Source organism: Doryrhamphus excisus, chromosome 3, assembly GCF_030265055.1.
Source record: "Doryrhamphus excisus isolate RoL2022-K1 chromosome 3, RoL_Dexc_1.0, whole genome shotgun sequence".
Lineage (NCBI taxonomy): Eukaryota > Metazoa > Chordata > Actinopteri > Syngnathiformes > Syngnathidae > Doryrhamphus > Doryrhamphus excisus.
Window position 1 is genome coordinate 7,151,495 of NC_080468.1, and position 24,236 is coordinate 7,175,730.

Here is a 24,236-nt window from a genome sequence, read left to right on the forward strand (position 1 = left end):
TTTCCCCACTTCCATAATCACTACCACACATATTTTTGAAAATACAAGCAAAAACATTTTTTCTCAACAGTATTTAATTACAAAATCTTTGTAAAACAAATGTCTTGCTCAATGATGGGTATCTTTTTACAAATGTGTGATCATATTTCGCCATAAAAACAAGAAATGTTTGTGTAGTCAAACATAATACAAGAAACACTAACCAGCTGGTAAGTTATTAATTGTTAGCCATTAAGCCCTCAGGGGGTGGCGGTCTCATTGGCATTGGTGGCATGGGCATCTGAGGGGGCATTTGCGGGGTACCGGGAGCTCCAGGGGGCAGAGGCGGCACCATACCACCTGGAGGCGGCGGGGGCATGGAGTCATTCTGTGGGCGAGGTCCACTCATGAGCGGCATGGGGCGCTTCAAACCCGCAGGAGGTGGAGGACCAGTGGGTGGCAGGAGCGCTTTCTCCATTTTGAAGTGGAACTGAAGGAAGAACTACGAGGAAAAGTACTACATTTAGCACACAGACTCACACTTTGTTATAAAGTCTTGTCGTTGGTACCTGTTTTGTTTCTCTGTTCCAGTGTGTCCAAAAGCGGCTCTCTGCTTTGTCTATTTCTCTACTGGGGACCTAAAAGACCCAAGATGTTAACATAATGGTATGTAAATAACAATGCACTCAAGCATTTAACAGTCACCTTGAAGGCAATGGTCTCATATGGTTCAGCAGCTAGTAGCAGGTACTGCCAGCGGCGGTCCGGGGGCTCGATGCGCTGTTCGTATGCAGACATGAAGCGGTGCCTGGGCCCAATACCTTCTGCAACTTCTGGGTAGTCAATCTGAAGGGCAGAGGGAAACATCCTAAACAGACCTACAAACAAAACAATCTATTTTTTAGCAGCAAATATAATTTCAACCAACCTGGAATAGTAAAGATTGCTGCCCGGTCTCTGGATCTCTCTGCTTGGTTACTGAGGAAAAAAAAAAAAAAAAAGAAGACATCCAGCGCAATATAAGATATAATATACACAATGTAAAGTCACAGTTTCACTTTGGATATGTGGCCTGCCATATTACAACCTGACAACTTTGGAGTATTTTTTTAGGACGCCGAGCTGTCCTGCAAGGTGCCTGGCGTAAAAAACATATAAATTATGATGTTTGCAACAACTATGACCAGACAAGTCCCAAGGATCAAATTTGACAGGTTGGCGACCCCTGGTGTATGGTTATGAGTTCAACACAAACAATTCTAATTTGACTTCAATTTCAGCAAATCTTTGGTTAATAAACTTGTGTATGGGTGAGTCTCCGGAACGAGGTAGCCAAGAGGGTGCTGTCACTACAAGGGGCATGACACACAGACGACTGTGATTTGATGATGATGACTATGATGATTTAAAAAATATATTGCATACAGATTCCAAACGCATTTTGCTACATCCAAAACATGTATATTGACCAAACTGACAAAACGACAACAGGAATACCTACACAAAAGAACTGTCTCACAACCCACCTCCAAAATTACACCAGAGCAAAACTGCCTTAAATTCCACCCGGTCCTCCTACTATTCACACCTCATCCATATTGGTTCCAATGACCCCCAGACAAATACATATCTATAGCCAATCCTCCCACACCCCCTCCTCCCACTCCCTACACTCTCCCTCTCCTATAAACACAGGTCCTTCCCAGTTCACCTCCATCACTCAGTATGACATCTCCATCCATCCATTTTCTACCCCGCTTATCCTCATTAGGGCCACAGGGGTATGCTGGAGCCTATCCCAGCTGACTCATCTAACGCAAAAAGCACACATACCACAGCGTAGAAACTGCCCTTCTCTAAATCACAAATGACAGTCTTCTCACTTCAGCCTCGGACCACTACACCATACTTATCCTCTTGAACCTCACTAAAGCCTTTGACACCATCAGCCACTGCACCGTCATCTCTCGACTTTCGTCCACCCTCAACATCACTGGAACTGTACTCACCTGGATTTAATCATACCTCAATCACCGCCATCAATTCATACTCATCGCACGAGCATGCTCTGCTAAGCTAATCTATAATAGAGCAGTTTCCCGTTTTTTTCGCCAACTTTTGCTGGTGTTTTAGGCCAAAGTTTCAACATTTAGTTCTGCATGGAGAGGATTTGGGTTGAGATTCCTGCACTATTGAGCCGCCCGCCGGGGGAAATACTTCCCCACAAGAACGATCCTTCGCCTCAAGATGACATTTCATCCGCATTATGTTGCTTTCCGCAGGATTCTGCGTTTAACATTAAGTTCCATTTTAATTGACCCATTATGTGATTCTTTCCCAATTCAATAGATGCACTAATCATTGGGCCATACCTTTATATCCTGGTCGACCGATTTTGACAAACTTCTTGACCTCAACTTTCACTTTTGCTGGAGCCGGCTGAGCTGGAGCTTCTTTGGCCTCTTTTGCAGCTCTCCGCGCTCTGAAAGCAAAACCATTTCAAGTGTGTCAATTACTTGAATAATAAGGTAAAGACATGGAACTTACAGATTGGTCTGATGTTTCTTTCCTTGTGTATGAGCCAAGTAGCTTCCCTGCAATAAAGAGTGCATACAGTTATTACTGTACAATATTATAAAGAACACACATAATATTGTCTAATAATTCTAACCTCGTTGTTATGAAGCGTCAGGCAAAGTTTACACTCGTATGAGCCTAAATGATTCTTCATGAAGTAAGGATCTTTATTGATGTCGATGGTTTCCAGAGCAAGCTGGCGAAGCCGCTCTCGTCTGTCCCGATTGCTCTCCGAGGCGGACGCCACCCCACCGCTTCCCGTTTTCCCTCCAGCTCTGTGTTGGAAATCCATTTTTGCACGGTGATGGACTCAAACACGCTTGAAGATGCTTGCACGGGAAAAGCCCAGCCAACACTGGACGAATATTCCTTCTTGTTCTCCAAGGTTTGATTACCTAGTTGGGGAGAAATAGAGTACTATAGATACATACATGTAATACAACTGGACATACATAAGATTTATTTAAGAATTGTATTATTTATTATGAGTCAACAAAAATGTATGCTATAACAGAATGCGTCTAACTAATATTTTTCTTTGTGGGTTGTTGCATTACAGTAACTACTGAATTAAGTATGGCAAAGTTAATGCTAAGCTAACAGCGCGGCTAGCTAGTAATGAACAGCTTCGAACAAGCAAAATTACAACAAAACGGTCAACATATGGACAGATAGAGTACTAGCATGGGGATTTATAACTAAACGCTGTTATTAAGACTTACGTTGACGGTGTGTTGTTTTATTTCGCCGTAACATCAATAATGGGCCAGATGGCTCACGCTAGCGCTGACTGTCGTCAATGCGCAAGCGCTGTTTGTTAATCTTCTTCGTGGACCGTCTCTTTATGGTGACTGTAATGTCTTATTGCGCCGTCTCATGGCCAGGAGGCTGCCGGTGGCAAAAAAATTAGTTTAGTCAAACCGCGCAGTTATATTAGAACTGAAAATACACGAAAATCACATTGGTTTTTTTAATCGTATGTTGACAAATTATTCCGTATAGTCATGGTTTTCTTAAAAGAGCAGTTTGGCTAAATTGACCCTTTCCAGGTTCCGTACAATGACTCTAGAGGCGTGGCACTGATCCTGGTACAACCTTATGTATACCTTCAGGGAGACTTTCAAATTTTTTACCTCATAAATGACCAACAACACTCCATCACAACCAACAAACAACAGATAACAATGGAGATACTCGCTTAGCAACAATTGCCAGAGTTTTTGTGGGCGTTCATCGAATGGCATTGTTGTGTTTCCGGCTGGGGCAAATGGCTGGGCTGTAGCGAGCGTGTGGTTGTACCCAATTGTTAGTGATGCGTTTCAACGAGAAGGAGATGGTGCATTTAAGCCGCCAGCCGTCAGAAATGGTAGCTGAGCTGGGGATGCGAGGACCCAAGAAAGGAGACGGTAATCTGTTCAGATAATATTATTTCACCGTTTCCGTGTGACAGCTAATGCTAACATTAGCCCCAACACTGCTTCCTGTGTGCGTTTGTGTCATGTTTTTGTGTGTGTTGCAGTTGTGAAGAGGAGGCTCGTGAAACTCGTTGTGAACTTCCTCTTCTATTTTAGGACTGATGAGGATGAAGTGAGTTGAAGTCGTTCTTTTTCAAATTTTTCAAATGATTTGCACCTACTATTATTATTATTATTATACTATTATATTTTGTCTTGTTAGCCTGTTGGAGCATTGCTGTTGGAGCAGTGTAGGGTGGAGAAGGAGGACAGCCTGACCTTTTCCATTGGTGAGTTGCAATTTCTGTATTTGTTAGTTTCCCAAACAGCATGAGTGATGTCAGTGACTTTGCATGAGCTTTTTTTGTGTCTGTAGTATTTCTAGAAGAGGCGGAAAGGAAATATCTCTTTGAGTGTGATTCCGAGGAGCAGTGCAGCAAGTGGATTGACTCAATTGTCAAGGCCAGGTAATATTCCATCATGGTGCAACTGACACAAAAATGTTGAGTGTTTCATTTATAGACTTCTGTTGACACTGGTGGGTGTTTCGATACCTGGACTTTATTTTAAGATATGCAGTGAAGCCTCTTTTACAACTCTGTCCTGAAGTTGTCAGTATGTACATGGCACGGGCTGATGACATCATGAAAACAGGAACCTCTAACGTGACAGTTTGAATGCCTCTTTTCTCAAAAAAGTGATAGATTTTTGTATGCATATAAAGGAGTACATTTAATTGTCATCTTATAGCAATCTCATAAAGTCAAAATTTTTCTGACCGTATTTTTGTGTCTCTTATTTCTGGAAGTTATGAGTTCATGAGGAGGAACCTCATTTTCTACAGAACTGAGATCCACAGGCTGACTGGCAAGGTAAATAAATACATTTGTTCATATACAGGGTGTCCCAAAAAACATACACACTTGAAATAATGGTAAAGTAGGTATTATCATTCGTTCAATTTTCAAAATGTGATTAGATTTAATCTACAAAGTGAGTTAATCTACAAAGGGTGTATATAGTTTTTTGGGAGAGCCTATGTATATAGTGTAGTGTCTAAGTGTGGAAGTTATTATCGCAGATTTTCCCTTTTACTTGACTTTGTCCACAGGATCCATTGGAACAGTACGGCATTTCAGACGAAGCTCGCTTTCAAGTCACAAATGGCCTGCAACATACGCCGAGAGACGCCTCCTCTATGTAGACCAGCACTGTGTCTGCAATCTTCTTTCTTTTCTTTTTGTAGTTCATCTTGCCATTCCAGACAGTACCAGCACTCCAACCAGACAAACAGTGGCATTCAAACTCCATAGTTTGTACACACATTTGTTTTTAGTTGATTTTTGTACACATCAAGGAGCTTTAGGAACGTGTGAATCTTAAACCGCTGATTTGGGGACAATGGAATAGTTGTCTTTGGTTTTTAGGCTGTTTAGTTAATATACTGTCATTTTAGTAATGTGATTTTTGTGAGTCACTTTTGGCTCAGTAATGGGATTTAGAAACTGCTGAGTTGAACCATGTGTTTAATTTCTTTTTTGTTTGTGAGAAAAATACCTTTGGTTACAAATATGTGTTTATCGCCTTCTTGTCTTAACTACTTGGATTGTCAAAAGAAATACTTTTGCACATAGTACTTTACTTGGTGTTGATGGTTTATTTACTTGGAACATTTATGTTTCTATTGCACTTTTATTCATATGTCTTTGGCTAAGTTGTTGGACAATACTTAGATGCAAGTCTCTCCACTCCAGTTTCGTGTGAAACCATGTCATATGTAAAGAACTGTATATATGCTGTAATGTGGTTAAATTGTGATTTCCATATACAACAATCTTATTCATACTGAGGGTCATTGTTGCTGTTTTCCTTTGTTTCACTTTCTTAAACTTGTATTGCTTTTACTTCATGGTGACGTTTCTTTTTTTTTCATGCTTTTAACGTCTTCAGATGATACTCCTTGAAAAGTATGTGAAAGATCATTTCAGAGGAATAAGTTAATTTTAGATTTTGTGGAAACTGCAGGTTTATTTGAAAGTAATAAAACAATAAAGTTTATGATTGTTACAATTTTGAATACATTTTAAGTTGTGACAATATTTTAGTTTCATTGACTGTCGTTTCCGTTTAGTAAGAACATAGTTTTACTAGCCGTTTGTTTGTTGGAATGTATATTTTCCTCCCTCAGGAGTAAGCCATGTACTGAACAGACAGTTTCCGTGGCAACGCAAAAAGCGCGATTCAAAAATAATGACGTCACTGTTTTCCCGTGATGCTTAGCGAAGCGAGCATTCAGCGTTTGGCAAAAGCAAAATCTTTCTCAAAACCTTTTAACGATTACACGAATCAAAAAAGTATTTATCATAAAAACGGACACCAGTAAGGAAATATCATTTTTGGTTGTAGGATCGCGGGATTTTTTTTCTCAACAGGACTGTGAGTATTAAAACAAATGTGGACTGTAAACAATACCGCTAGTTAAGTTCCTGTACAGCTAGCAGCGATAGCTCCAGCTAGCTATTATTAGCATAGCATAGCACTGGGTGATGAGGTTCAAGGTTCCTTTTGTATTGCCAAATCTTTTAGGCTTGCCATGTCAGATTTACTGCCCGTGGATACGGTTAACGTACCTTAATTTAAAACGTTGAAAATCGGACTCGTTTGTTGTCTTAAAAACAATCAGGTTAGCAAGTTCCGTAGTCTGTGACTGAAGCCAATGCTGCTGGGCTTGTAAATATTCATAACGCTGAGATGGAATTTAGTCAACACTGTGAGGGTTAAATAGTATTGTTTAGTAAGGATTAAAATCACCATTGAATTGTTGCCTGCATGTCTTGTACAATTAAATTATGTGAACCTAATGAGCAAGGGACAGTTGTCAAGGGGGTCTGTTTGCTGTCAAATGTGATACATCTGTTTACCCCCTTCCGGCTATATACTCTCAAACAACACCTTAGTTATATATTGCGATTGTCTTTGGCGATTGCCACATGATTAAAAAAAATCTGCTAGCATGAATAGCGTTTAAATGTTATGCAAAAGGTGACTACAATGCTGACATATGTGCACTATACATGGTAAGGCATTTATTATTTGGATTCCTTGATTGCTGACACTAGAACTAATTTATTAATGATTTACATTAAACTGTGATCGATCGAAGACCTCTTTTTAGGCATTATGGATCAGGACTACGAGTCCAGGCTGCTAAGACAAATCAACATCCACAATGACAACGCTAGTCCAGTGGTAAGTACATGGCACCAACACTCGTGCGAATATTGTTTCATTGATTATAAAATTGGTTGGTAATGGTTTTCGCTAATAGTAGCGCCACACAAAGAGTGATTTTAAGCAGTAAATCTGGGTGGAGAGGGTCTGTCCCTGGGTGTTAGGGTTAGTAGGGTGTTTTAGAATAAACACTTGAGCTGCGCCGTCTTCATTTGATGGTGTCAAAGGAGAAACATAATGACAAGTAACAAAATGTGATGCTGTGTGTGAGGAGGTTGACCAGTCAGCCAAATGCACCATCTGCTGTTGAAATGTCTTCCATTGTGGTCATTGTGTTCATCAATTGAATGCCTTTAGTTCATACTGACTTATTCCATGTAGAAGACTTATGGAGGGCTGCGAGCTCTCTCACCAGCCGGCTCCCCACTGTCCTCCCCGAGCAAGCACGGCGATCGCTTCATTCCGTCACGGGCTGGTGCCAACTGGAGCGTCAACTTCCACCGCATTTATGTGAGTGTGCTGCACAATACAACTGAAGCGGCTGTATTTGTCAAAACGACTCTTTGAACTGATGGATAATGCTGTGTCGAATTAAGTGTGAAGCATAATGTGTTTGTTTTGTGTTGCCATAGGAAATTGAGAAATCACACAATCAAAACAGAAAAACGAAAGATGGCACAGCAGACAGCAATAAAGGTATGTTATAAGATGATGGTTTGGAGGGAAAACTCACAATATATTGACCTGCTATTGGTTGAAATTAGAATAAAGAATAGAATTAAAGAATAGTTAGTTTTATTGAAGAAATGCAGTACAATTGAAAAAAAATTCTGTGGGTAAAATTATGCAAATTAAAAATTGTGTGAGTCCCCACCACACAAGGATACCACTTATGACAAAGAAGGAAAGTGTGACGATGACCATAGAAACAGGATTGACAGCCTATTCATGAAGAGGTATGCGTCCTGGCTAGTTAGTACAACATTGCCAATGTGACAATACGCTGACATCGCACACACATTTTTATCATTGAGGTATAAGAGTTAATGTAACTTAATATATACATTAAAACAATTATCATGAACACTGTGCTGTAAAGGAAAACTGCTCTGAAATTTTGCCCATCAGCTACAAGCCAGATACGAAACACAACCACACTTGACCACAATTCTCTTTTCTGTGCATTCTAAAGAGAGAAAACAATTTAGCATTTGGGAGCTAACAAGATTCACCTATTTACATTAAAGCTTTTAACAAAAACGCCAACAATGTACCATTTACACTAAGCCACTACTTAGCGGTAGCACTACCGCCTGGACCTGTTGCTGTGTTGTTTGTGAGTTTGGAAAAGTTAACAGTTATGAATCATGCTTGCATGTGTAATGTAGAAGGTGTGGAAATAAGCCGAAATATCTACTAAGCAAATTTTAGAGGGCTATGCTAAATTTACCACCTCAACCAGCAGCAAAAGTCATATATCACAGCCATTCATCATTCGGTATCCAATTGAGAGCAGACATTGTAAGTGACTGTTTTCATTATGCTGTTATTTTGTCCATGAAAGATTTATCACTAGTCTACATGATAACGTTATGCAAGTGCCTTAGTGTTTCACCATAAATGGATCTACCTAGCACCCAGCAACTTTATTGTCTGCCTGGGGGAGGGGGCGTATTACCTGATAACCTGTAGCTCATCCTCCATATATTCAGGTTCAACTAAGATAAGGTAGATCCTCATTTGTCCAAAAGTAGTTGGCGGTGGTGGCGGCTCTCACAAAGTCTGCCATGATTAGTAATAGCAAACAGACATGCTCTGTCTATGCTGCTGTTGCTGACGGAAGTGGTGTTAGTTCCTATGGGCTGTATGATCGTGTAATGCATGATCACAGCATGTATACAAATTCATAAAACATTGTTGAGGTGCCTTAGTCAAAATAGGTGTGTCCCATTATGTGCATTGTTGTTTTCTCTCTTTAAAATGCACAGAAAAGGGAACTACTGTAAATGTGTTCATGTTTCACATAAAGATTGCCGATGATGGGCAAGTACAGCAATTTGTACTCAACAGCCAGTACAGAGACATATACTTTGTCACTCGGCAATAATGTCCTTTTTCCACAGCCCTCCTTCGCCACTGTACTAAACTCATATAAAGCATTAAAAGCATTTGAAGACTCTGTGAGGGGCCTACACTTGTCACTAGCTGCCAGTAATGTTACCGCAATGCTCGGTGAGACGCACAAGCACCAGAAAAAAAGGCTTTTATTGCGGATTTGAATGACCTCACAAAAGGAACAAAAAAAATCCCTTAAAAAAACACAGGCTACTATTTCAGTAACCCATGGGAAACTAGAACTCAACTCTGAACCCGCAACATCACTTCTTGCCTTTCGACAAATCATCTACCGTAGAGAACAAATTTTCACAACACACACAAGTTTATTTATGAAGTCTTATTTGTGTCTTACATGGCTAATTTACTCTTATTATGCCTACTATATTGGGTAATACAAGTATAAATATGACTATAGGGGTGTTATTTCATGTCTAGAGGGCTCTAATGTTACAAACTGTATTTAGAAGGTCGTAAACAGGTTTTCTGTGCTATAACTACAAAATTATTAACTTATGAATAAGGAAATGTAATCCTTCTTTGTGGAAATTCACTTATTATGGTCAGGTCTGGAACCAAATAAGCATGATAAACAAGGGATTACTGTGTTCCTCTCTGGTTTCTCTCTATGGTAAAAACAATTATCATGATGCGCATTGACCCGAGGTCTCCCTTGATGAGCGACGGGACATCTGACATGACACAGATGAAAATTCTGTATTGTCTCGATTGTACAGTAAAATTCGTTCTGTACATGCACTGTGTTGCTACTACTTCTTGACGACATTTATTCCTCTACTGTATATTTGACTTGTTATCACTGCTCATTTCCACACAGTCCAATTCAATCATTTGCTTAGTTTGTCAGGCTTAACAAGCGGGGTGAGTTCTCAGTGATCTGCGTGTTTTGACTGAATGAATGGGTTTGGACTTCTCTGCCCTCAGCTGACGGTCTAGCTTACTCTGCACTGTTGAAGAATGAGCTGCTAGGAGCCGGCATAGACAAAGTCCAGGATCCCCAGTCTGAGGACCGCCGTCTGCAACCATCCACTCCCACCAGGAGAAGCCTTTTTAAAGTAAAATATCATCTATGGTTTGTACCCATTTGTTTCTTTTGCCATATTTAAGTAAATCATCTGCTTTTATTCTGTAGTATTCTTTGAGTACTAAAAGGTCTCTTGAAGAAGATGGCAACGCAGTCTCTCCGTATTCTTTATCACCCGTCAGCAGCAACAGGTAAAATATCAACTTTTTATTTTATAGAGACGGTCATTTGTTGATATTCACCAGTGTACTTTGCAGCCAGAAACTGCTACGCTCACCACGGAAACCCATGCGCAAGATTTCCAAAATACCATTTAAAGTTCTTGATGCTCCAGAGCTTCAGGATGACTTCTACCTCAATTTAGTGGACTGGTCCTCTCTCAACGTGCTCAGTGTGGGACTGGGCACTTGTGTGTACCTGTGGAGCGCCTGTACCAGCCAGGTGTGTGTTTTGAGCTCAATGTTTACCTGTACTCTGCTATTAAAGTGTAACATCAAGGAAGGAGAATGATGCATACAGAGTAATGAAATGGAGTTAATCATTAATATTACACTTGTATGTAAAATTAATATACAAATAGTCCTCGGTTTACAGCATTCCGTGTTTTGAAGTCATACATGGCTGCATTGCCATACACCAAGAGGAAGGACGGCCTGACTTTTTATCTTTTTAGTTAACTATTTTAGGTTTAACCTCCATTATGACTCCCAAGGCAGTGAGGCAGCCTTGTGTGGTGGCAGCGCTTGAAAGTTTACATGGAGACATCGTCATTGGCTGCATGCCCAGCCGAGCTGCTGAAACATGGTGGCCATCATGGGGTGATAAAGATGGTATTTTGGAACATGTGAATCTGCTCCTATGAAACGGACAGGGATAATAGCATAAGCAGTGTAGCGGTCTCTTTATTGAGACTCCCCCGTCCCAATAAGCCTATTTCTCACTCCTTGCAACACCACCCAATGTGCAAAACAACCATAAAAAAAACATATTTAAAAATTTGAATTACTATTTCATTACATTTTTGTGCTTAGTGTTTTTATTACTCTGTTTTACATGTATTTTTAATGTTTTCTGTGTAAAGTATGAGTAATTTAGGTATAATAAGTTAATTTGGGTATAATTTAGGGCAGATTTACAGCAAAACTTGACTTGCATCACAGTGTCTGAACGGAACTCATAACCCGAGGACTACCTGTAATAAAATGCAAGACCTTTTTTTTCAAGACCTGTTTATGGGGGAAAACAATCAAGACAAAAAAGACTTGAAATTAACCATTCTGATAGATTATATTGATCGTTATTGTATTCAATTAGCATCATAACTCATGCTTTTTTGCTTGCTCGCTAACAACCTTTGGACTTGGGCAAGAAAGTGGGTCTGTTGTGCTGTGGCTGCATCTTTCCAGACCACTGCGTGTGAATGAGAGGAAGAAAAGCTCTGACTCCTGCTGGTTTGCTTGTATAAATCTCTAGACCTCAAATATAAGACGAAATAGCTTTTTCAGACATGTTTTCTATTCGATCAGTACAGTAGATTGCCTTTTGTCATCATAATAGACCTGAAAATAATGTTCTTTGGTGTGGAAGTGTTCTAAGTTTAAGTGTATATTGTGTCTGTCTTTCTAGGTGACACGACTATGTGACCTTTCAGTAGAAGGAGATTCTGTAACATCGGTGGGCTGGTCAGAGAGGGTGGGTTTTATAAAATTCAGTATCATTCTAATACAAGCAATGCTTCTAAGAAAATGTCTACAGAGTGTATGATGCTGCAGTTGTCTAAGTCATTGGTTTCTAATTTTAGGGCAACCTGGTGGCAGTGGGAACTCATAAAGGATACGTGCAGATTTGGGACGCCGCCGCAGGGAAGAAGCTATCTGCACTTGAGGGACACACGGCGAGAGTGGGTAAGTTGAAAGGCAAAGAGGAGGAAGAGTTGATGATTGCAGGTTGGCTCGGTCTCTTATCTACTGTCCATCGTGGGCTTCCAGGTGCCTTGGCATGGAACGCAGACCAGCTCTCATCCGGCAGTCGTGATCGGGTCATCCTGCAGCGGGACATCAGAGCCCCACCTCTGCAGTCTGAGCGACGGCTCCAAGGACACCGACAGGAAGTGTGTGGTCTAAAGTGGAGTACGGACCATCAGCTGTTAGCGTCTGGTGGGAACGATAACAAGGTATGTGGAGAATGTCCAATCTTCACTGTTCCTATTCTAGACGTCACTTTCTATACGTGCTTACACTCATGTACCCATTTTGTGTACAGCTGCTTGTGTGGAACCACTCCAGCGTCCTCCCGGTGCAGCAATACACAGAGCACTTAGCCGCAGTGAAGGCCATCGCCTGGTCCCCCCACCAGCACGGCCTGTTGGCTTCTGGAGGCGGCACGGCGGACCGCTGCATCCGCTTTTGGAACACTCTGACTGGCCAGCCGCTGCAGTGCACCGACACTGGCTCTCAAGTGTGCAACCTGGCCTGGTCCAAGCACACCAACGAACTGGTGAATCACAACCACCTTGAAAAGAAGAAGGAGAATTATGAAGATCTAAACATGTTTTTTTTCTTCTTCAGGTCAGCACACATGGTTATTCCCAGAACCAAATCCTGGTGTGGAAGTATCCATCCCTCACTCAGGTGGCCAAGCTTACAGGACATTCTTACAGAGTTCTCTACCTGGTCAGTGTGATGTTATGCATGGTCATGTGATTTTACAACAAGGCAATGAGTATAATCTGAATGTGTGTGTTTGTGTGTGTGTGTGCAGGCCATGTCCCCTGATGGAGAGGCCATTGTGACAGGAGCAGGAGATGAAACTCTCCGCTTCTGGAACGTCTTTAGTAAAATGAGATCCACTAAGGTAACTCGCTTTTTTTCTGTCTGGCAATTTTAAGGCATGCCTACACATTTCTGCTATCATTTTATTATATCTTATGTCTAACCTAGAGTAGTCAGTGTACAGCTTGTATAACCGCACACATGGGGAGAACATGCAAACTCCACACAAAGATGCCCGAGCGGGGAATTGAATCCAGGCCTCCTAGCTATGTGGCCTTCACGCTAACCACTCGTTCACTGTGTAAAATATTTGTTATTCAGTATTTTTGAAACGTATCCCTTTCGTCCCTTTTTCAGGAGTCTGTGTCAGTACTGAACCTTTTCACCAGGATCCGATAGTAAGCACTCCCTCATCCATACTAGAGGGGAATTTTGTTGAAATGGGAATTTTTCTTTGCATGAATCGTGTCCAGGCTTTAAATAGTCATCCATCTTCTACAGTTCTGAGTTGATTAGGACTTAAGAACACTCAGTATTCAACCACCACACAGACTACAAACTCATATTTCCAAGTTGTGCATACCTGCCAAATGTTGAGTTTAACCTTTTTAATTGTTTTATTTATTCTGTTTTGTTTTTTTAAATATTTTTTGCATATTTTTGTGTTTGTTTGTCTTTATATAAATAATTGTGTAATTGCAATGTTTTGGTTAAAATCTGTGGAGTTTGGCATTGCTTTCAAGGGCTTGCAGGAAGATGGTAGGTGACAATAATGTAAAAGCGTGTTGGCAACATCATGGTATCTTGCATTAACGGGATAAGGTTGGCTTTTTTTTCCCAAATCAAATGTGTTGTGTTATATTATCAAGCAGTATGAATATTCTAACAATAAAGGAAAAAAAACAGGTACATTTGAAGAGAAAGCACAAAAATGGCCCATTTCAACCTCGCCAGTGCTGAACACTTAACAATAGCAACATGAAAACATTGCCTTTCAGCATCATTAATGACAGCAATTAAAGCCTAAAATAAAAACAATTAGCTGTGCTTGTGTGCCGTTATCTGCTATTGGCTTGTATTCGTGTGGAGGAACTCGTGCTTTTTTTTGTCTCACCTTCCATATCTGCAACCCCAACACCCATTGCAATTGTTTGTTTTTTTCAATTTGAACGATAAGTACACTTGTCTACTACATCTACATAAATGCTATTTATTTGTGTTGTGTAAAAAAGAAAAGTGTTATACAGTAATAATGGCATGCTTGGTGACTGATTGGAGAAAAGCAGTTGAACATCAATGTACTTACGCTGACTTGATTTAACACAAGGAATGTTAAATGATGTCTATTTCTGTACTAAAGCAATGGGCAATTAAAGACGTCATATCTTGTACGTTATTTGTCCGGAGTTTTATCCTTTTATTTACTGATTACACATGAATAGAAAAGACACACTAGGATTGTGCGGATGTGCCCCGTTTGGCCACCAGAGGGAGCCATTCAATGTCCAATTTAGTGATGAACTGCTGTTGCCACTCCCAGACAATCAACCATAATCATGTTATCTTCAAGGTGAAACTCAGGTTAAACACTTAAAGACAATATGCCGGCCATAACATTAGCTGTCTTTATCACAGCCTATGAGGGCTGTTAGACATTTATTTTCTCTATACGCACCGCATTTGTTACAGCAGTAACGCTTTTAATGGCTTCAAAAAACATCCCAGGGCCTTCTGCACTGCAAGAAATAGTCATCTAATTGTTTGGATTAAGTGCATTGAATATCAATAAATGACCTTAATGATCAAGCCATCTTTCCCCTTTTATTCTTACTGTCTTATCATCATCATTCTCTTTCCAATTTTTTTTGTAAGTCGCCAAATTAGTAAAAAAAAAAAAAAATTCATCCCCAAATGTTGAGATGAAGTAATTTTTTATTTGTTATATAGCTGAACCTTTTTTTTTCTTCTAAAGGATCCTGGCAACCACTATATTAATCCAAAGCAGGGGTAATAAATGAAAATGTCAAAAGGTCCACTACAGAGCATTCAAAGTTCATTCATTCATTTTCTACCGCTTTTTCCTCACGAGGAGGCTGGAGCCTATCCCAGCTGTCTTTGGGTGAGAGGCAGGGTACACCCTGGACTGGTCGTCAGCCAATCACAGGGCACATATAGACAAACAACCATTCACACTCACATTCATACCTATGGACAATTTGGAGTCACCAATTAACCTAGCATGTTTTTGGAATGTGGGAGGAAACCGGAGTACCCGGAGAAAACCCAACGCATGCACGGGGAGAACATGCAAACTACACAGAGATAGCCGGGGGTGGAATTGAACCCTGGTCTCCTAGCTGTGAGGTCCACTCGATCGCCGTGCCGCCTGCATTCAAAGTTAAATAATGCATTATAAATATACACATTTAATTATGATAAATATATATTTTTATTATATTGCCATTATTTTATCACACCATTATTATGTTGTGACTGCTAAATAAAATTAAAATACATCCAAAGTGTATAAAATTAGATAAATAACAACATACATACGGAACAAGCTTAGGTCAGGAATTGATGATGCACTACAATGGCAAAAAATGCTATAACTATTAAAAAAATATGGGTAATTTTAACAACTAAGCCAAATTTTCAATGTTTTTTCATTGTAGTTTTTTTCCTTTAATCCAAGTTATCTGTTTACCGAGACGCCTGTTTCATTGGACATCAGTGTAGAAAGCTCTCTTGATCATATAGCTATATCCATCAGATATGATGCTTATTCACAATTAATTTAAAAATGATTAGAAAAAAATAATAAAAAGGGAAACATTTTTACAAGTTTAGTTTAAAAAAATCACTGAAACTTGAAAAAAAATATGAATAATTTATCATCAATGTGTTGTTTTCATGACACATATGCATAAAGATGGCCCCCAATGAGCCAAACAAACCAAATATGTCACCCCATTACAAAAATGTAGTAATAAAGCCGCTTTTCTCTCCTTCACAGCCAGTTCTAATGTGAATAATAAGACAGGTTTCCCATGTTGAGACAAAATGCTGTGTGTCTCTTGGTGGTGGGCAGATGTTAACATTAAGCCCTGAAAGCGGAGCCAGGTGGGGGATCACTACTATGCATAATCCTACCTCCTGATGTTTCTATCAAGAGGCACAGAGTGTGATGTTGGTTATACAAGTAAAGCCTCATGGTAGCATCCCCCTGCAGGTTCCTCCTCTAAAGCCTGCTCTTCAGCTGCATTGTTAGCTAGCTGGCAGGGCTGTATCAAAGGGAACAAGGGTTTTTTTTCATAACTAATAGCAGCAGCCACCGAATAGAAATATAGAAGGTTCCTCATGGGCCTTATTTACAAACACACTCTCACCCCAGCAGCCCCGTGCATTCATCAAATGGGGGATGGGTGTTTGCTTGGCAACATCTTCTATACCGTGATGAGCTGTCACACAGCAGATGTCAAAGATGATTTAAATAGCTTCATGTATAGAAAAAAAAAGACAAGAAAACTTCATTACAGGACCATGGTTCACACATGCAGGGCCCTGAATGCAGCACAAAGCAAATAGTGTAGCCCTTGAAATTCATTCATTCATTTTCTACCGCTTTTTCCTCAAGAGGCAGGGGGTGCTGGAGCCTATCCCAGCTGACTTTGGGCGAGAGGCGTGTACACCCTGGACTGGTCGCCAGCCAATCACAGGGCACATATAGACAAACAACCATTCACACTCACATTCATACCTATGGACAATTTGGAGTGGCCAATTAACTTAGCATGTTTTTGGAATGTGGGAGGACAGGGAGAACATGCAAACTCCACACAGAGATGGCCAAGGGTGGAATTGAACCCTGGTCTCCTAACTGTGAGGTCTGCGTGCTAACCACTCGCCCACCGTGCAGCCAATTGTAATACAATATAAATGATTTCCCATGTATTTGTATTACTCCATAACATGTATCAAGTTAAATTCAGGGCTGTGGCAAATGGTACAAAAATCTTAGTAAATTCCAAAAAGTTTAGTTTTTAATTATGACCTACTTGCCCTTGCCTTGGAATTGTCTAATGCAGGGGTCTCAAACACGCGGCCCGCAGGCCAAATACGGCCCGCAGGATGCTACTTTGAGGCCTCCGTCTTAATAGTTTGATATGGATGCCTTATGGTTTTATGTACTTAGAAATGACAGCTCAAAGCTGCGTGCACATCGGACACAATTGACGCGATTTTGCCCCGCCCATACGCAAGCGAACGAGCCCGCCTGTTTTAGTTCTTCTCTCATCATCCATGACTGAGATCAAAGCACTGAAAAAGTGTTTTTTTTTTTTTGAAAACCTGATGCGCCCCAGCCTCACCCAGACTCTTGCTCCAGTGGCCCCCAAGTAAATCGAGTTTGAGATCCCTGGTCTAATGCTGCCCTCCTGGCCAATAGCACTCATCATAAATACATAAGTTGGTATCGGTCATGGATGATCAGTACGGGAATCGGCAGCATCAAACCCTGATCGGAGCATCTGTCGTCAACATCACACCACCCCCACCATACGGTGTTGACTGGGCACGGCTTCGCCCTCCTGAAAGGGCAAATGGTTCCATTCCACATACCCACCCAGAGCTAATGTCGCTTCTGTAGGCCCTTGCAGCCCGCATCCAGGAATAAATAATGTTTTTTCACCAAGCGTCGAGATTTCACACTTTTTTTTTTAACCGTAGTTGCTGTGAGATGCAAAAGTGAAACTTATATGTACCTTCTACACCGTTATCTGACGGAATCTACTTTGATTCCATGGAACATCTTACACTATCCTTTATTAGTGGTGAGTACCTATACGTCTTTTCAACATTTCATGGAAGTCAGCAGCAGTACCTGCCAAGATGGTGGATAAAAGCATCTGAAATGAGTTTCCTCCGTAGGTTGATTGGACTCACCCTAAGAGAGAGGACGAGGCCCTCAGACATCTGCAAGGAGCTACAGTAAGAGGAACACAGCTGAGGTGGCTAGGTCATCTAGTCTGGACACCCACCCGGTGAGGTGTTCTGGGCATTCCATGAGGATGCCCCGAGGTGGACCTGGGACACGCTGGAGGGATTGCAATGCCCTCCAGAAGTACAAGAACACTGAGGTCAGTTCCTTTATTTTTGTTGCAGAAATCTATATTAAAAAAAACAAGCAATTTGTGAGACTATGAGACCAGACTATTGATGACTATGAGACTAGAATGGGTTTTGTCTGTGTAGACTGCATTTAGAGGTGAAAACAACATGAGAACCAGAGTCAGTTCAAATGATTGTTGCACCACCGCAAAGGTTCTGATTCATTTTTCATACTTTCTCAGATTCACAATTGCTTGTTTTACACATTTTTTTAACACAGTTTTACACACATCAACAGCTCTCTGGTATTCCATGTTCACATCCACGTATACATGGACCCAAATATTCCAATTGCATTCGGTTTATTTGCTGAAACGGAAAGAATTTAACCTTTGTATACACCTCATTTTGAAAGAAAAGTGCCAATCCGAATGAATATATAATCGGATTCACGGGGGTGGAAAATTCCTTCCCCCAATCCGATTGAGGTATCTTGTACCCCCTCAAGATACTTCAGTACCTTCATTGGCGGTTGGCAAGCAGTTTTCGTGTGTTTTACCGCCATCCGTGGAACAGAATCTAAACACTTCTATACTTTATTCACAAGTCCAGTTTTATTAAAAAAAAGAAAATATACATCTATATAAAACATGTCCAGAGTTTAATTATAAAATATTATTATGCCTTTAGATAATAATATAATAATAATAATAATAATAATAATAATAATAATAATAATAATAATAATAATAATAATAATAATAATAATAATAATAATAATAATGTTATTATTATTACTTATTTTATTTTTTTATGGGCTGCACGGTGGTTGAGTGGTTAGCGCGCAGGCCTCACAGCTAGGAGACCCAAGTTCAATCCCACCCTCGCCCATCTCTGTGTATAGTTTGCATGTTCTCCCCGTGCATGCGTGGGTTTTCTCCGGCTACTCCAGTTTTCCTCCCACATTCCAAAAACATGCTAGGTTAATTGGCGACTCCAAATTGTCCATAGGTATGAATGTGAGTGTGAATGGTTGTTTGTCTATATGTGCCCTGTGATTGGCTGGCGACCAGTCCAGGGTGTACCCCGCCTCTCGGCCGAAGACAGCTGGGTTAGGCTCCAGCACCCCCGGGACCCTCTTGAGGATAAGCGGTAAAAAATGAATGAATGAATGAATAATAATAATAATAATAATAATAATAAAACAATGTGATGTGATTCTGAGAGTTTTGCACCTTCCATGCAAATAAATAAGGCAATCTCAACACACCTCTGAATCCCATTATATAGTGAAGGTGTAGCTAATAGAATGTAATCATGTATTAGCATTATTCCTTCACCCTCACATACTGTAATATCATTTGTTGGTTGGGTTGGGCCGCACTCTCAACAGGTCTGATTAAAAAAAATAAAAATGTTGTGCATGGACACAGGGCTTCGTCTTCTTCTCGCCTACGTCACCGGCCGTGACCCCGCCCCCTTCTTCTTGTCTTCTGGCGGCAGACATATAAAAACACAGCCATCCATCTCCCTGCAGCCTCCCCGGGAACACCACCGCGGCCGCTACGTGCAATCAGCAACAATTCGGAGGTTGCAAATCACAAAATAAGAAGGACGAGAGAAAAAAACGAAGAAGAAACATCGTCACCTCCTCCAGATGTTGCATCATGTCCATAAACGGTAAGTCCGTTTCTTTTTTTTTTGTTGTTGTTTTTTTTATATTTTAGCATTTCTTTTTGTTTTTTAAAAAAACATTTCAGGCCTAATTTTCAAATGTAAATAATCCAAAAACGTCTGTATGGGTCTAAATCACGTCAATCAACGTCAAGCAAGATATGTTTAGCATCACGTCGTCGTGCTGCTGTTTTTTTTTTTGGAGGAAAAAGCAACACAATAAATCCAGGTGAGCTTAGCTTTAAATATGACAAAGCGTGGATGTAAGAGAGGTTTTTTTTAATATCCTGTGAGAAAACTTTGGTGCAGCAACAGGTGTCTTCTTTTTTCCTCCCTCTCTCTTTCGCTCCCCCCTTCTTTAAACATGACGCGGAGGAAAAAGTAGGGCGTCATTCAGCACCACCACAGTGGACAGCTCCCACAACCCTTGCTGTTTATACACTACTTGGCATTTCTGTGCTTTGATTGCAACACGAAACGGAATTGGCGTGTTGGAAAAATATGTCTAATCTTGTCTCCCTTATTCCCTGAAAGTGTCCCCCTGTCTTCCCATCCCCCCTCCTCCCTCCTTCCCGCTCCCACTGACTCCCAGTCTTGTTGCATAGCTACCAGCTCAGAAACATACTGGATATGCAGGACAATCTGTCTGTCTCCTCTCTAAATGTGACTAATTGGAAAGGAAGGAAGCAAACGTATGCATCATCAATGCATTTGGCGTCCATCTTTTCTCCCTCTTTATTCTGCCCTCCTCCTGTCTCTTCTCCTTGGGCCTCCAGCTTTGGAGAGGAGCAGAAAGGTTGGCATTAGAACAACAAAGAAAGGATGGAATGTCAGCAGGCTTCAGAGAGAAATTAGTAGTGTATGTGTGTGTATGTGTGTGTGTGTGTGTGTCTCCTCTACAGAATCTAAAGTTCACCAGCCACATGCTCAGATGTCTGCATCAGCGCATGCAACGCCACACAATCAATGTCAACCACCGGTACAAGTCAAATACTGTTTTTTTTTTTACCCCACGTGTTCCTCTTCCAGGGTGTAGAATCCGAGCAGCAGCAACAGCAACAGCAGCAGCAGAGGGGAAGTGTTGGTGCTGAGTGGAAGACTAGTGATTTTGTTGTGATGCTCATCAGGGAACAACAAGTCCCAGTCTGCCTCTCAGCACAAGCAAAGCTCTTTAGCTCACAATCAAGCTTGCATTTCACAACTCCACTACTATTTTGTATTATTTTTTTTAGACCACCACACCACACCCCCACCCCCACCCCGCCCCGATGTGAATAAGTGTAAATAGCACAAAGCATAATCAGAAGTGAGATAAATACACATGAAAGGATGGATGCTATTTTTATACACCACTGTGTATAGTATATATAGGGTATATAGTATATATATTATAGTATTTTTACTCTGCACTGTTGACCTTATTAATAAAGCATTGTGTGAATCTCTGAAGTGTGTCTTTATCTGAAAGAACTACAAATTCTAATATCTTATATATTTTTATAAAATGAGTTTTTTTAAGCTATACAACAAATAACAACAAAAATTTTTGTTTTTTATAGCATGCCTTTACAATATGATTCATAAATGGTGCAAAAACATGTTTAAGGGTTTGTAAAGCGCCAATCATCAACTATAAGTCATACAATAAGATTTACTTGCACTATAATGGTGAAAATGTTTGTGCCCTGTGATTGGCTGGCGATCAGTCCAGGGTGTACCCCGCCTCCCTCCCGAAGAAAGCTCTGATAGGCTCCAGTATACCCTGTGACCCTAGTGAGGATAAGTGATAGAAAATGGATGGATAATGGTGAAATTGTAGCAACTCGTTAACAGCGTTTAGTACTGTTAACATAGGGAATAATTCATTAAATTGTAAAAAATAAATGTGTAAAAATGGCCAAGAAATATGTAGTTCTTAAAAAACGTATATACATTTAAAATATATATTTTAACAAATTTTTATTTTATATTTATTTGTATTATTTAATATTTTCTGTTCATTTCATTTGGGCAAAAATACAATTAAATAAAGATAAATGTCCTATAAATTCTATAATTTCAATATGAAATATGTAAAATAATTTATTATAATTTCCATTAATTAATTACATTTAAATAATTATAAAGAAACTATTTATTAATTATCTAATTCATAAAAATATTTTTTATTTCATGATCAACTTATATATTTTGCTTTACTTTTTGTATATTATTATTCATTCATTCATTCATTTTCTACCGCTTTTCTTCACGGGGGTCGCGGGGGGTGCTGGAGCCTATCCCAGCTGTCTTCGGGCAAGAGGCGTGGTACACACTGGACTGGTCGCCAGCCAATCACAGGGCACATATAGACAAACAACCATTCACACTCACATTCATACCTATGGACAATTTGGAGTCACCAATTAACCTAGCATGTTTTTGGAATGTGGGAGGAAACCGGAGTACCCGGAGAAAACCCACGCATGCACGGGGAGAACATGCAAACTCCACACAGAGATGGCTGAGGGTGGGATTTAACTCAGGTCTCCTAGCTGTGAGGTCTGCGCGCTAACCACTCGACCACCATGCAGCCCTGTATATTATGAATGATGTGTATTTGTTTCATTTTGGCACCAAAATAATCAAATAATATAAATATCACATAAATCATATTGTCAACAAATAACCAAAAATACATAAAAATGTATAAATTCATCATAAAATATGTTCTGTCAGTAACTTCACAATTGATTTTATTAATAGATTTTAATAAATTATTTTCTACTTCCAAATAATTTTTAAGTGCTGCAACAAATACTTTTTGGAGCACTTCAATGGAATTTTTTTATTGGTTAAAAAAAATCAAACCGTTTAAAATAAGAATAAAACATTTGGTAATTCAAATAAATAATAATGATAACAATGAAAAGGGGGTTGCAGGGTTTAAAGCAATACAGTACAATATTGGTTGTGAGCAAAGACAGCCCCATGGAAGAAGTACGTACATGTAGAAAAAAACTATTTCTGTCTAACAAGAAAGGCAGAGTCATGTACTGCAAGCGTAGATTGTGTTGAAAGTAGCTGAGGTGTCAATGATGAAAAGGAAAAAAAAACAGCAACACAAGAAATGGCTTTTATTTTGCTGTTACCAGGATACCTGCACGAGTGACCTGATAGGATCCCCATCTATGATTTTTTACGCTTGGCGCACAAACTGCTGGAACAGAAAAGTCAAGCCCGCCTCATTAGCAAAATGTTGCGCCTTTGCATGATTTCAAAACACCATCAGCTTCATATCATATTCAGACACGTGGCCAATGAGAGTGGGTGAAATAAATCACAGCACAGATGAGTCCTGTAAGAAATATATTTGAATTAAAAACACATAATGGCTGCTTTCATTCAGGCTGTCTCCAGATTGGCAGAAAGCTTTTTTTTTTTTTTTTTTTGATACATGAAAACCAGTGAGTGGCTTATGTTGCTAAGCAACACAAAAGAGTCAAGCACATCGTTTCATTGGCCAATAAGATTGGCGTGTCAATTTCAAGGTTTTTGAGAACTGACCTTAAATAATAATGTGGCAACAACTCAGCTGCACTCTTTCTTAGTTTGGCCTGGAGTTTTTATCTAAATTGTTTTTAATTATGAATTGTTAAAGGTCCCATATTATGTAAGAGTCATAATGTTTTATCAGTAATGTGATATAGAATAACAGTCCCTTCTGAAGTTATGATATTGGCATCATAAATGGCAGCTTTATGGAAAAAACAGGCTTCACAACACATCTTAAAATAAAGCCTGAAACACCACCAACCTGTGTGTGAGGCATGGACTCATTTTCTAAGCTAGCGTGATGTTGCTGTTCGAATTCATTCATTCATTCATTCATTTTCTACCGCTTAGGTGCTGGAGCCTATCCCAGCTCCTGAAGACAGCTCTGATAGGCTCCAGCATACCCTGTGACCCTAGTGAGGATAAGTGATAGAAAATGGATGGATAATAGTGAAATTGTAGCAACTCGTTAACAGCGTTTAGTACTGTTCACATAGGGAATAATTCATTAAATTTTAAAAATAAATGTGTAAAAATGGGCAAGAAATATGTAGTTCTTAAAAAACGTATATAAAATAAAAAATATATATTTTAAATATATATTTTAACACATTTTTATTTTATATTTATTTGTATTATTTAATATTTTCTGTTCATTTCATTTGGACAAAAAATACAATTAAATAAAGATAAATGTCCTATAAATTCTATAATTTCAATATGAAATAGGTAAAATAATTTATTACA

General features: G+C 39.8%; 3 protein-coding genes across 5 annotated transcripts; 2 read left to right on the forward strand and 1 right to left on the reverse strand.

Annotated features, from left to right (window-relative positions):
- Positions 1-42: 42 nt before the first annotated feature.
- sf3a2 (splicing factor 3a, subunit 2) lies at positions 43-3,565 on the reverse strand. Its single transcript, XM_058068409.1, has 8 exons — positions 3,279-3,565; positions 2,651-2,951; positions 2,527-2,573; positions 2,352-2,461; positions 908-957; positions 685-825; positions 549-617; positions 43-481 (listed from the first exon to the last, which is right to left on the reverse strand). Exons 2-8 carry the CDS (start codon positions 2,846-2,848, stop codon positions 218-220), a joined length of 879 nt encoding a protein of 292 aa, XP_057924392.1. The 5' UTR covers positions 2,849-2,951; positions 3,279-3,565; the 3' UTR covers positions 43-217.
- Positions 3,415-6,052, forward strand: plekhj1 (pleckstrin homology domain containing, family J member 1). The gene is made up of 6 exons (XM_058068410.1): positions 3,415-3,962; positions 4,076-4,143; positions 4,234-4,300; positions 4,387-4,477; positions 4,819-4,882; positions 5,122-6,052. The coding sequence occupies exons 1-6, from the start codon at positions 3,869-3,871 to the stop codon at positions 5,212-5,214; spliced, it is 477 nt and encodes a 158-aa protein (XP_057924393.1). The 5' UTR covers positions 3,415-3,868; the 3' UTR covers positions 5,215-6,052.
- A 198-nt stretch (positions 6,053-6,250) lies between these two features.
- Positions 6,251-14,563, forward strand: fzr1a (fizzy/cell division cycle 20 related 1a). Of its 3 annotated transcripts, none has more exons than XM_058068406.1 (14): positions 6,251-7,087; positions 7,174-7,259; positions 7,623-7,751; positions 7,874-7,937; positions 10,302-10,432; positions 10,510-10,592; positions 10,659-10,842; positions 12,028-12,093; positions 12,203-12,305; positions 12,390-12,574; positions 12,664-12,897; positions 12,969-13,073; positions 13,162-13,254; positions 13,530-14,563. In XM_058068406.1, the coding sequence occupies exons 1-14, from the start codon at positions 7,072-7,074 to the stop codon at positions 13,569-13,571; spliced, it is 1,521 nt and encodes a 506-aa protein (XP_057924389.1). In that variant the 5' UTR covers positions 6,251-7,071; the 3' UTR covers positions 13,572-14,563. The 3 variants fall into 3 exon arrangements, with proteins under 3 accessions (XP_057924389.1, XP_057924391.1, XP_057924390.1); XM_058068408.1 differs by having other exon boundaries at positions 6,251-6,446; XM_058068407.1 differs by having other exon boundaries at positions 6,251-6,446; positions 7,186-7,259.
- The last annotated feature ends 9,673 nt before the right edge of the window (positions 14,564-24,236 follow it).

Excerpts from the sequence above, each read along its gene's own strand:
- plekhj1 (XM_058068410.1), top strand. The coding sequence starts at position 3,869 with ATGCGTTTCAACGAGAAGGAGATGGTGCATTTAAGCCGCCAGCCGTCA. Across the intron at positions 4,478-4,818 it reads GACTCAATTGTCAAGGCCAG|TTATGAGTTCATGAGGAGGA; the intron begins GTAATATTCCAT and ends TATTTCTGGAAG. Across the intron at positions 4,883-5,121 it reads TCCACAGGCTGACTGGCAAG|GATCCATTGGAACAGTACGG; the intron begins GTAAATAAATAC and ends CTTTGTCCACAG.
- sf3a2 (XM_058068409.1), bottom strand. The coding sequence starts at position 2,848 with ATGGATTTCCAACACAGAGCTGGAGGGAAAACGGGAAGCGGTGGGGTG. Across the intron at positions 2,462-2,526 it reads AAGAAACATCAGACCAATCT|AGCGCGGAGAGCTGCAAAAG; the intron begins GTAAGTTCCATG and ends TTTTGCTTTCAG. Across the intron at positions 618-684 it reads ATGAGACCATTGCCTTCAAG|GTCCCCAGTAGAGAAATAGA; the intron begins GTGACTGTTAAA and ends TGGGTCTTTTAG.
- fzr1a (XM_058068406.1), top strand. Across the intron at positions 12,575-12,663 it reads CTGGTGGGAACGATAACAAG|CTGCTTGTGTGGAACCACTC; the intron begins GTATGTGGAGAA and ends TTTTGTGTACAG. Across the intron at positions 13,074-13,161 it reads CTTACAGAGTTCTCTACCTG|GCCATGTCCCCTGATGGAGA; the intron begins GTCAGTGTGATG and ends GTGTGTGTGCAG.